The 12,609-nt window shown below is 48.0% G+C and overlaps 2 protein-coding genes across 16 annotated transcripts in view; one reads left to right on the forward strand and one right to left on the reverse strand.

Moving 5' to 3' along the window:
- The window catches only part of TAOK3 (TAO kinase 3), a 178,209-nt gene extending 173,953 nt beyond the window's left edge, over positions 1–4,256 (reverse strand). For both annotated transcript variants that reach the window (XM_042962001.1, XM_042961999.1), the window contains exon 1: positions 3,991–4,256. The gene's annotated coding sequence lies outside the window, so the exon portion shown is untranslated. The remainder of the gene's footprint in view (positions 1–3,990) is intronic.
- A 2,010-nt stretch (positions 4,257–6,266) lies between these two features.
- The window catches only part of SUDS3 (SDS3 homolog, SIN3A corepressor complex component), a 111,454-nt gene continuing 105,111 nt past the window's right edge, over positions 6,267–12,609 (forward strand). For 2 of the 14 annotated variants that reach the window (XM_042961664.1, XM_042961663.1), the window contains exons 1-4: positions 7,562–7,869; positions 9,747–9,816; positions 10,580–10,651; positions 12,326–12,381. In XM_042961664.1, the coding sequence (XP_042817598.1) occupies positions 7,728–7,869; positions 9,747–9,816; positions 10,580–10,651; positions 12,326–12,381 (340 nt within the window). In that variant the 5' untranslated portion in view covers positions 7,562–7,727. The other 12 variants (XM_042961667.1, XM_042961666.1, XM_042961665.1 and 9 more) reach the window with 10 other exon arrangements.

The following is a 12,609-nucleotide window of genomic DNA, read 5'->3' on the forward strand; positions in this document are numbered from 1 at the left end:
CATAAATAACAAAGCAACCAATTAAATGGATGATAAAGCTAAATAATCACAACCTAAACTCCCTAAGCTCAAATGCAACTGCACAGTATCTCACAACTCAAAAATACTAATTCAAAACTGTCCTCTCTGGTTGACGGGATCATGGAAGATGAGCTCATTGAATCTCATTGAAGACTGAAAAGAAGTCTTCCTCTAGGGGAGTCACAAAAAAAACTTTTAGAGAGAAACTTTCTTTCTGTCTGTCAATCTGTTTTCTTTTTGCAGGGAGGGAAGAAACAAAGACTAGAGGAAAAGATTATGAAGGAAAGAGGCTTTTAACTGAGACTCTAAAATAAAAGTAGCAATAGTTTTCATTCTCCTGTGCTACTGAAACCAACGAATATGAACACCGGCAAGCAATGAGAATTTTTCAGGTTGGCTTAAACATGAAAACAAATTAGATATCAAGGCAGACTCTGAGATGACAATGGTTTGACTGTGTACTCTCAAGTGGTAAAGAAAAGTGTAAAGTGGGTATTGTACTTAGTGGGTAGTCCTTGAATCCTGCCAAACAAAGAGCAAGAACAGTTCGAGAACTGCAGACCAACAAGGACTTGAATTATGTGGTTGCTATAACCACAGTTCATATGGAAGTGGAAGGCTCCTTCTTAATTTCTTCTTTTCAGTACACGTGTATTTTTAATTTTTATTTATTTCTTTTTATCTCAGAGAAAGCGAGAGCGCGTGAGCTGGGGAGAGAGACAGAGATGGGCAGGGGGAGACAGAGGGAGAGACTCTTAAGCAGGATCCACACTCAGCGTGGATCCCACGACCCTGGGATCATGACCTGAGTCAAAATCAAGAGTCAGATGCTCAACTGACCGAGCCACCCAGGTGCCCCTAATTGAAAAGAAACAGTATAAATGAACATAGGTGTAATGACTTCACATATTTATAGTTTCTCGTAGTGTAGTTTTATTTTGTGAAATTAATGAAAATAAATTCCCACAGAATTCCTACCCACCCACTCAACACCCCAAGGAATAAAAAGTCACTATAGGCCCTTTCTATCACTAAAAACTCTGTTACAATGAATCTCTCTTCGTGGTTTCTGGATCAGCACCATAATGTTACGTGGCTGAAATGACTGCTTTGGTCATCACTCAGGGGAGTATCAGAACACTTTCTTCTCTTCTAAGGAATTAAATGTTTTGTCTTAAGAGGCTACCATTTGTACCAGTCAGAAATGAGCTAACAAGTATGATCAAAGAGCTTATCTGCGCAGACATTTCTATTACTTTGTAGAATTATTGGTACTGAGATTCCCAGTCCTTCCACAGACCATGTCATAAGTTACCTGCACTACATAATGAAGACATTGCCCCTTGTAAATAACCTCTTGCCTTAATGAACTTTATTTTTTACTTGAATTTGGCTGAGGGTTCTGGAGAAATAAATTTAACATGAAATAATCCTACTTAACACACCTTAGGTCCTCTATTTACTATCACCCTGATGACAGACAGTGACCTCAGTAATTTCTGGCTTGGATTTAAATAGGCAGTTCTATGTAAGCCTTCTCCATTATGTCTTGGGGAAATAAGGTCTTCCCCCTCCGTTGAAACAGGCAATTATTACACACAGCAAAAGCTTCCTTTTAAAAAAAAAATTTTTTTTAGTGTTTATTTATTTTTGAGAGAGAGAGAACGCGTGGGCGTGAGCACACGCATGAGCGCGAGTGGGGGAGGGGCAGGCAGAGAGAGAGAGAGAGAGAGAGAGAGAGAGAGAGAGAGAGAGAGAGACAGACAGACAAAAATCTGAAACAGGCTCCAGGCTCTGAGCTGTCAGCACAGAGCCTGACGCGGGGCTCGAACTCGGGATGGACGAGATCATGAGCTGAGCTGAAGTCTGACGCTTAACCGGCTGAGCCACCCAGGTGCCCCTGAAAGCTTCTAATAAGACATATTCTAAACCAGAAACAAAGAAAATATCTAACCGTGAGATGATAATGACATTCCCCATTATTTCCCCCAAACCATCCCGTTTCTAAGTCTGCTCCTGTAAAAACAGAAATCAGTCGCAAAGAGAAGGGGTGAGGAGGAACAACACCCAGAGAAAAGGATTAAAAATTTCAAATGCCGAACTACTGGGTACAACTGTAACAAGTCGTGTGCGTTCAAGGGAACACGTGAAAGGTAGTCAGGGCAGTATTAACATAGCCTAAGTATCGTGAACGACTAGCCTGGTCATTAGTTTAACTTTCACATCCGTCAAAGTGGGAGGCTGCCCCCCAATTTCCACCCCCTCTGGCTCTCGGCTATTGGTTTCAGCATTTTAATAGGTACGCCCTTGCCTCCTACCAGGGCAGTTTCTGGTTTAAATAGGCTTATCTCTCTCCTTAGCTAGTCCTGGAACTGTGCCTGAAGCTCAGTCTTGGTGGCTTTTTCTGGATGAGAAATCTCATTGCAAAGTGCCGTTAGCTTAGCGACTCCAATACCTCGTTTCAAAATTTAGTTTGACCTTCCCACTGCCTCCAGCACAGCAAAGTTAAACAGTCAAACTTAGTGTCTGGTTCCTTTGAACCTGCATTGTAAACAGTGATACCAAAGTGCTGCTAAACCTAAAAACGTTTCCTCGCTCCTTGAGCTAAAATGAGACATGCAGGGTCTATCACCATCACCATCCCACACGGGGCTCCAAAAGGATCCCTTTCCCTTTCAACTGGTTGGTAGTGAGTTGGAGAAGCCCTCTCCAACTTTTCACGTCCTGGTTTTAAGGTTACCGAGGTCAGGGAGCCCCTCGCTTTCGAGGCATCCACGCCAAGCTCGGAGAAACAAATGGGGAGCCAAGGGGCCAACGAGAGGTCGGGCAGGCGGCCTCTGGCTCTCGCCAACATCTGTGCGCCTCTGCCAGACCCTCCGGCCCTTGCGTTCTACTTGGGAGAGGTGTCATTACATAATCCCTGCTCCACGGACTCACTAGGGCTCGGGCTGTCCCACGTCTCACACACCACCCTCGAGTAGGTCGGCTGACTGCAGACCCCGCGGGTGGCACGCGTCCCCTCGCTCTGCGCTGCCCGCAGTCCCTGACTCAGCGCGGCGACCCCGACCCAGGCTCGCTCCCCTCTCCCACGTCCACTCGCGCGCTCCGAAGCCCGTCTCCGGGTCCTCCTCACACCCGCTGTCCCGGCCCCTCCCGGGGGTCCCTCCCGTCAGACCTGCTTTTGCAAGCCCTCTCGGGAGCCCCTCCCCCCCCCCCCAGACCCTCTGTCCCGGCCCCTCTAGGGGATCCCTTCCATCAAACCTGCTTTTGCAAGCCCTCTCGGAGACACCCCCACCCCAGGCCCCCTGTCCCGGCCCCTCTCGGGGGTCCCTCCCATCAGACCCGCTGCCCCAAGCCCTCTCGGGGACCCCCCCCCACCGGACCCGCTGTCCCAAGCAGTCTCGGGGTTCCCCCGAGACCCTCTGTCCCGACCCCTCTAGGGGGTCCCTTCCATCAAACCTGCTTTTGCAAGCCCTCTCGGAGACGCCCCCCCCAGGCCCCCTGTCCCAGCCCCTCTCGGGGGGTCCCTCCCATCAGACCCGCTGCCCCAAGCCCTCTCGGAGACACCCCCCCCCAGGCCCCCTGTCCCGGCCCCTCTCGGGGGGTCCCTCCCATCAGACCCGCTGCCCCAAGCCCTCTCGGGGACCCCCCCCCCACCGGACCCGCTGTCCCAAGCAGTCTCGGGGTTCCCCTGAGACCCGCTGTCCCGGCCCCTCTCAGAGTCCCCTCCCTTCACACCCGAGGTCCCAAGCCCTCTGGGGGACCCCCCCTCCACTGGACCCGCTGTCCCAAGCCCTCTCGGGGTCCCCGCTGAGACCCGCGCTGCGCGCTCCTCTCCGAGTCCCCTCTCCCCAGTCCCGACAAACCCGCTCCCGAACTCTCCTCGCTCGAGTCCTCCCGACCTCACTCCGCCCAGGGTCCCCTCACCTCGGCTCACTCTGTCACCGTCCCGCGCCCCGGTGCTCTCACCTCAGACCTGCTGTCACCACTCCCGGGCCCGGCGTCGCCACCGCCGCTTCCTCTCGCACACTTGTTCCCGAGTCGCTCTTCTGCCGCTCGTCCCCCGGAGGATCCCCGGGTCGCGCCGCTCAGTGCCGGGTACGGCCGCGCGGACCTCCGCCCGCGGTCTCGGTGTCTGGTCCCACTCTTGTCACGCAGGACCCCGCCGCCGTCGCCGCCGGGCGCCACACGGACCCTCCCGCGGCTGCCGCTGCTGCTGTCCGAGGTGCGGCTCCTGCCAGGGGTGGCCAATCGCACCCGACTGCGCAGAGCGCGCTCCGCCCCGCGGTCTCAGTCCGCCCGCCCCCTGCCCCCGACCACGCCCCCAGCTTGGCTCCGATAGGCTCTCTACTGACCTCCCCTGACCGCGGGGCCCAGGCCCCGGGCCGGATATAGGTACTTGATTGGAGGTGCCTGGGTAGCCGAGCCGTCGATGGCGCCTGAGGATTGGCGGAGCTGGCGGTGGGCGGGGCGGAGCGGGGCGGGGTTTCCTCAGACGCGGAAGACCTCGCAACTTCAGTTACCCTGCTGGCCCGCCTGGGGTGCGGTCAACCTTGTTTGTGCTGGCTGGGGTCAAAGTTCATGGCACTCCTCTGCGCCTTTGCTTTTCTTGGGAGTCTCCCAGAGGCCAAGGACCCCTGGGATTCCTAGGAACCACCAGGGAAGAGCCTTTGAGGCGGTCCTCTTTCTTCCATTATTGCTCAGCTTCCTAAGAAATTCTGCCATTGGTTAATATTAACATTTATTCACCCAGGACTTGTAAATAGTTCCTGGATTTAAATTGTTTTCGTATCCTTGGCAAGGGAGTTGCCCTTATGTTGCGTTCGACAGACGTCAGTTTAAAGCTGTTGGGAAAAAAAAAAAATCTTTATACTGGATGTATACTGTGAGAAAGTAAGCATTCAATACTGATGGGGCCCATTTTGGGAGGTACAAGGACAAAACTTTAGAAATAATCAGTTTGTGGGTTTTGATAATCGTTTTGACTGTGGGAACAGGAACTGCGCGGTAGGCTTCAGCAAGCTTAGTCAGCATATTCGTTTTCAGGGCCACATGTTTTAATGATTCCGTGTGAACTAATGGTCAAAGTGCAACCTGTGGTAATCAGACTCCTTTCACCTGCTGGGGGTAAAAGTGCATCGTGCTACTTAGAGCCGTTCTTTATATTTTTTGAAGCTGGATATGTTGATTAAATCGATACGGCTAACTGAAAACCGCTACCTTAGTAGCATAAACCCCAAAGTGTATGGACTTTGACAATTCAGCATTTTGTGAAGAAATTGTTTCATTTCAGGAACAATTTGATCCTAAGCGTTGTCAGATGTATACAGGACTTTGTTCTCAGGAAACTCGCCAACATAACTCTTTTGACTTTCACTCCTGACAAAATTTGTGTTCTGAACACTGTACAGATTTTCCCTAGTGTTTTAAAATCATATTCCATTCCAATTACAATGCTCCCCTTTAAATTGGGATGCTGGGATGTACAGAGAGGGCCTGTGGAAAGGAGGCTGGCAAGACTCCGTTTAAGATGACTTCTGAAGTAGGTGCCTCCTGATCAGTGTGACTGGCATTTTGAAAATGCCAAAAATGCATGGTGGTTCTGAGGGAACTTGATTTTTCAGGCCTAGAGAAACTGTCCAAAATTATTTAACTTATAAAGGTTAGGTAAGACTAAAGTCACGAGAACTTTTCCTTCTCTTAAAGAGTATATGTTAGTTAAGAGCTCATCCTACCAATTCTACAGTTGGCAAAATGGATTGAAAAAATGGAGTAAGATTTCACCACCAGTGTTCAGTTGTGTCTATCCGTATAAAAAAAGAAATGCATGACCATTAGCAGATGTTATTTGCAATCAAGATAGAAAACATAAGCAAGATAAATATTCCAGTGTCTTGAAACCAATTAGCAATGAAGTCAAATCTCTTTTTTCTTTTTTTTTTGATTCATTATATCAGTGAACTCTAATTTCTAAAATGTTGGTGCTTTTTCTGGTCTATGATTATTGCTACTGATGGAAACCTAAGTTGCTCAATATAGTTGATTACAAATAATTTAGATGTGATCTAAAATAAAAATAGACTATGACTTCATCCTTTGGACAAGAGACAGTTCTAAAAACCTAGTTTAAATATAGATGGCGGATATATAGTGAGCCCTGAGAATGACTTTTATTTAGAAGGAGCTTCAGAAGATCTCTGAAGTCATGGAAAGACACTGCAACATTCTATTTTAGAAATTCTGGAGTTTTCTTGGGAGGAAAAATCTACAACAGAGCTAACATTTTCATTAAGGTAGGAAATAAGAAATGTCAAAATAAATAGGATGAGAATACATTTTTTTCACTTTGAGGACACTCTTTAGGGTCCCATTCAGAGATGAATTTGGTCACAGGGGAGCTGAGAATCAGGATATGGGATTCCATCCTGGGTTTTACATCTGCCTTCAACCTACTTGTAAGTTACTTATTCTTTGGAGACTTGGGTGTAACATAAGGGGCAGGGTTACTTTGTACAAGTAAACATCCTCTGGGCCAGCTTCTTGAACCATTTTCCTGCTACCCACAACTAGACAAAGGACATCCTAAATTTGTTCATCAAGCAAAGCTTATAACACAGTATCTCCTACTCAGAAGGAATCACATCAATTAATTCAAGCAGGTATTCAGCTGTCTTTGTTTTCTAAGTTTCCACACATCATGTTCCTTACGTTAGCCTAATTAACTTCCTGCAGGCAAATGTTCCACTTGCTCGGTTGAGAATTGGTTAGCAAGTCATTGGACGGGGAAAAGAACCTTTTAAAAAATTAATACTCTAAGAAATTGAGGCAGCAGTAATGTACAGACATACCGTGCTTGGGTGTGCTCGTGTAAACAAGGCAGACTGGACGCTGCCACTTTTTAGGCAAACGTTGTTTCCTCATCTGTAAAATCGGGAGAATACCTTATTGAGCATGCCTACACAAACAGAAAGGACTCCTACAGACTGGGAAAACACCATTTTACTGACCCCAGGATGGAATATCAGCATCCTTGTCTTTTAGTTCTCTTTTAATAAAGCTCCAATTAGGGGAGGAGCTAGGCTCGGGGCGGGGGGCGGGGGGGGGGGGCGGATGATCACGAAAATTCTAGATGTCAACGTTTCTCGACCTATAAATGGGATGGTTCACGTCGTTAACCTGTTTCAACTAAAGAGACCACCTCCACCTGACAGGAGGTTTCAACCCTTCTGTCTCTCAGGTCGCAGAGGACCCTCGCTTTAGGTCTGCCTCCTTGCGCCGCCTGGCGGCTACTTCTGGAAACAGAGCGCCTTCCAGCTTCGGGGTCCTGGCTGCGGCCAGGCCTGTCCAAGGATTTGCCTAATTGTAGAGAACTTGTCTCCGCCCCTCCCCACTACCCAGTGAGGATTTTAGGACGGCGATGAAAGGGCTGAGGTTAAGGCGAAGGGGGCAGCCCGTCCACCCCCTCAAGGATGATGGAGTCAGGCGGTTCTCGGACAGCTTGCGACCCGGAAGTCACCGCCGGCGCGAGGTCCCCGTTGCCGAGCGCGGGCGCGCGGGGCGGAGCTTGGCGGAGACGGGGAAGGGGTCGCCGCGGCTGCCGCTCTTCGAGTTGGCGGCTCCCTCGGGGGCCGGTAGGCGGGCGTCGAGTCGGCAGGGCGCGCGGCTGCGGTCCCCGGGTGACACGCTCAGCAGCGGCCAGTGGCGACATGAGTGCCGCGGGGCTGTTGGCTCCGGCTCCGGCCCCGGCTGGAGCGCCGCCGGCCCCGGAGTACTACCCGGAGGAGGACGAAGAGCTGGAGAGCGCCGAGGACGACGAGCGCAGCTGCCGGGGCCGAGAGTCCGATGAGGGTGCGTCCTCCGGCTGGCTCAGCAGCCCGCGGCGGGCGTGGGACCGCTGCGGGGGTGGGTGGGGGTGCACGGGAGAGGGGCGGGGCGACCTCCGGGACTGGGGGAGGTGAAGGGGCCGCCGGGAGGAAGTTCCCCCCACCTGCGCTGGGGTAGAGGCGGTGGTGGAGACATCGTACCCTGACAGTTATGGGACCGGGGGACTTGGGGAGCTGGTGTCAGAGCTGGAGGTCCATTTAAGACTCTGCTCCTCTCCTTCCGACCGCGTCTGGTGAGCCTCAAGTCTTTACTGGTGGGAATGAGGAGGACTTCCGTGGGGTACCTTGAGCTGCCCTCCGCATTTTAGTTCCCGAGAGACCACAGCAAAGCCCAGTTGGGCTTCCAGGTTCCCAAGTTGCTCCCTCCGACGCTCCACCCTCGGGGAAATGCTTTAGCCAGCCCTCCTTTGGGTCGCGCAGTGCAGGTTGAGAGTCCAGTTTGCTTAAAAGAACGGGACCTGGAATCCGTCGGATCTTAGGTGTAAATTTGGCTCACGGAACCCAGCTTTGTAACCTTAGAGGACTGACTTAAGCTTTCCGCCTCAGTTTCTCCAGCTGTAACGGGGCTTCCTATTGTAGGTGTGAGGATTAAAGGAGATCTGTGCAGAAAGTGCTTGGCCTGGTACTCGGTGGGTGTTTTCATCCCTGGGGACGCAGGCACAGGTGTAAGTGGGGATTTGCTTGATGGTGCCCAGGTGGCGTTGTGTTTTCAGTTCCACGCTCTTTTGCATTATCATTACTGCTTCTCAGAGCCTTGCTTTTCAAACGGGGCTTTGCACTTCGGTAAGTGTCAGGAAGACTGTTTTGGAGGGAATTGAGGAAGGACGTCCTGGAGGAGAAAGGGGAACAAAAGAAAAAGGACCAGGGGAGAAGAAAGAGACCGTCGTATGGGTGGAATATTCTGGCACCAAACAGGGCTGTGGAGCAAAAGGTTGAACCAGCTGTCTGGAATGAGGAATGTGTTTTATTCATCTCACTGTGCCACGTGCCAACTACAGTGGCTGGCATATGACAGGAATTCCGTGAAGGTCTCTTGACTGAAAGAGTGGAGAGTGCTTTGTGGAGAGTTGGATGGGCAGCGGCCTTAAAAAAAGGCAGCGACATGTGCAGGTAATAAAGTTGAAGCAACTAACTGCATTTGGTTTAAACTACATTTGAAGAAGGGCCTTAAGGAGAGATTTTGAATGTGAATCACTTGTAACTGCTGTTAAGGCCCACAAGGGGGAGCAGTGAAGCCAGAATTGATTTCCCCCCTCAAATAGGACTGTTGAAATGAGACAGTTCACTATTTACTTATTCTAAGAACAGTGTTTAATGTGTTCTGAAGCAGTTTCTGTTGTTTATCTTGTCTCCTTTCTTTTCCCTTTAGCTGTGACTTTGAAAATAGTTCAGTTCTTAGGGTTCGTTGGTTTGTGTTCTCTTTTGTATATATGATGTGAAATGCATTACAGGGCTCACCAGGTATAGACCAGAAGAGCGTGTACTTACTAGGTTGGAGTACTGAGCAAGGCCTGGCTGCCTGTAGTTTTCCCATCTGACACATCTCCCTTTCCTGGCCTGCCAGTGTGGCTTCTGCAGAAGTAGCAGACTTGACCGTGACCGCCAACATCCGATGCACCCTGTTCTCTGGTTGCGCTTCGCATAAAGGCAGCTCTTTGCGTAAATCCGGCCATGTATACGTCGGAAATGGTATTTTCTTTCCTGAAGTAACTAATATTTTCCACTGATGGTTTCTTGCAGGCCTGCATCCATTTTATAGAAGTTTAAGTGTTACTGTGTCAGGTGATGCCAAGTTCATGAACTGTGATTTTCACAAGCTTTTCTTCCTTGGTTTTACTTCAGACACTGAGGACGCTAGTGAAACTGACCTGGCAAAGCATGATGAAGAAGACTATGTAGAAATGAAGGAACAGTGAGTATGGATCTTTTATTTCTTGTTTGGAATACAGAACTGACCAGGAAATCTTTATAGTGACGTTGAGTATGGTTTTGACCATAGAGCTTCCAAAGACTGTGTGTGTGTGCGCACATGCGCGTGTGCAATTTCCCCCTTTAAATTTGTAATATTTAATCAGTCCTCCTGTTAAAAGAATCTTCTGCGGGTTGGAAGAACCTTGGGGATGGGCCATGTAGCAGGAGAGAACGTTTTCATTTAAAAAAATTTTCAAGTTTGTTTTTGAGGGTAGGGGGAGGAGCAGAGAGAGAGAGGGAGACACAGAATCCGAAGCAGGCTCCAGGGTCCGAGCTGTCGGCACAGAGCCCGATGTGGGGCTTGAACCCACGAACCGTGAGATCATGGCTTGAGCTGAAGTTGGATGCTTAACCGACTGAGCCACCCAGGCTCCCCTTTTTGTTTTTTTTAAATGTGAAAACCATAACTCAGCATCAAGGGTGTGTCCTGTTTATTCCACCTAGAGCTGAAGGTGTGCTGGGTGCCGGGAGAGCATGGCCCCTGACTCCTGCTCCAGTGCTCTTTCCGCTTGTCCCACGTCCACACTCAAGCCTTCTCTAAATGTGCTCAGAGAAACTGAAACCACTCGTTTTAATGTAAACACACGGAAGACTGTATAAAATGTATCCCATAAGTATTTGTTGAATGTATTTTGAGGATTTTGATTTGACTTTAGATTCTTAATCTTTAAACCAGATGATCCACATTCTTTTTTTTTTTATAGGTCCTATTTGCAAATGTTTCGTGACCATCATCTGGATTCTGTTACCCTTTTCACGCTTTGGAATCCAAAGGGGTAGCTCAGCTAAATTCCACCCACCCATGCTGAATAAAGAAGAATTACTTTTTTTTTTATTGTTTGTTTATTTTGAGAGACCACGTGGGCTGTGCTTGCTTTTTATTTTTATTCTTTCCGGGCTTTTTACCGATTTATTTTGAACCATTTTCACCTTAAACCATTTCAGTCAGTTTAGTGTACCTTTTCCCAAATCTGCATTTATTTTGCTTTTCAGTCTGTTAATATTCCCTTTCAAAGACGGATTCAGAACTCATAGGCGTTGTTAACTGCACTCTGCGGTGGAAAATTTAGTACGCTGGGCTCCAAATACTTCCTGCGTGCAGTTTACACATTTGTTTCCTCTCCTGTACTCACCATGTTTAAGCATTCTTTTGAGACCATATTTTAATTCAGCGTGCCCCTTAATATTGGATACAGGGGGTGCCTGGGTGGCTCAGTCAGTTTAGCGTCCGACTTCAGCTCAGGTCCTGATCTTACAGTTTGTGAGTTTGAGCCCCACGTCAGGGTCACTGCTGTCAACTTGGAGCCTGCTTTGCATCCCCTATCCCCCACTCCGTCCCTTTCTTTCTGGCTCATGCTCTCTCTTGAAAATAAACATTTGGAATATATTGGATACACAAACATTTTTGATTAAAATTTAATGCCTTGTATGATTCAAGGTGAGCCTTGAGAGTGCATCAGAATTCTCCTGGATCTTTTGATCAGCTCTCCTGTGGAATTCCTAGATTGTGTTTCACTCTTCCCCCAACCTATACAAATAGTGGGGTTGTATTTACAGCCCTCACTTGAGCAATCAAAAAGCTAGTGTGCTGCTTCTCTGTTGGACAGTGTTCATTCAGGTTGCAAATCTTATTTTTGTCAGTGTCAAAGTGGGGGTGTTTTTCAGATAGAAGCAAAAATATTGTTAAAATACGATTTACTTGTGGAATCTACCATTCAAACAGACTTGGCGGAGTGAATAATTGCCTATAATCCATTCGGTGTGAGGGGGAAAAAATAGCACACTAGGCTGTTGGTGTGTGTTATGTGTTCTTATCCAGCTGGGGCTGCAAACAAATCCTACATTTTAACTTTGTTACTGAATTACTATTATTTCTCTGATCCTGGAAGGTAGTGCTTTTAAAAATGACAGGAAGGTTTATTAACTTGGTGTTTGTACCAACTATGATATCTACGTAGAAAAACATGCCAAAGGCATAACCTGACTCGTTTGGAACTTAGAATGTAGTTGTAGAGTTGATACAAGGGCTGTGTTTAGGCCTTTGCTGCGTTTGTGTGTGTATTTATACCTCTTGTGGATACCTCTAAATCCACAAGAAAATGGCACCACACTTTTTAATTTCTCTTTATAACTTCTTGCCTATTGTTGCTTATTTATTAAAATTTGTGGGTCTTCACGTTTGTGGGTTTCAGACTGATTCTCTAAAGGTGGGATAGAGAACACAGGAAACTACAACACTGAGTTAGGATTCCAGAACACAGAATCCTTGTCCTTTTCTGATCCCTTTAGCTGCTGGTACATTTTAAACCAGCTGGCAGACTCTCCAGTTTTCTCTGTTCACTAAAGGACGTTTATGACATTCCCATAACAATCCAGGTAATTCCTGTATGTAGATTATTTTGGAATTCAATATTAGTGTTTTTCAGTGTGGCTTTTTTTTTTTTTAACAGGATGTATCAGGATAAACTGGCTTCTCTCAAGAGACAGTTGCAACAACTTCAGGAAGGTTGGTGTGTTTAACCCTTCACTTTTAAGTATGCTTAGTATTGCAAACCTTTGAAATCTTTCACTCCTCTGTGGGAGTGATTTAAAATTTGGTCTGCCTGATTTTAGCTGTCCGGTATGCATTTTGCTTACTTCTGTCAGTAAAGCAGTAATTTTCACCTTCAAAATCTCAGACCCTTTGGAAGAGCATGAACTGAAAAACACTGTGCGCCTAAAGCTAGACATTTTT

This window comes from Panthera tigris, chromosome D3, assembly GCF_018350195.1.
Source record: "Panthera tigris isolate Pti1 chromosome D3, P.tigris_Pti1_mat1.1, whole genome shotgun sequence".
In the NCBI taxonomy this organism is placed as follows: domain Eukaryota; kingdom Metazoa; phylum Chordata; class Mammalia; order Carnivora; family Felidae; genus Panthera; species Panthera tigris.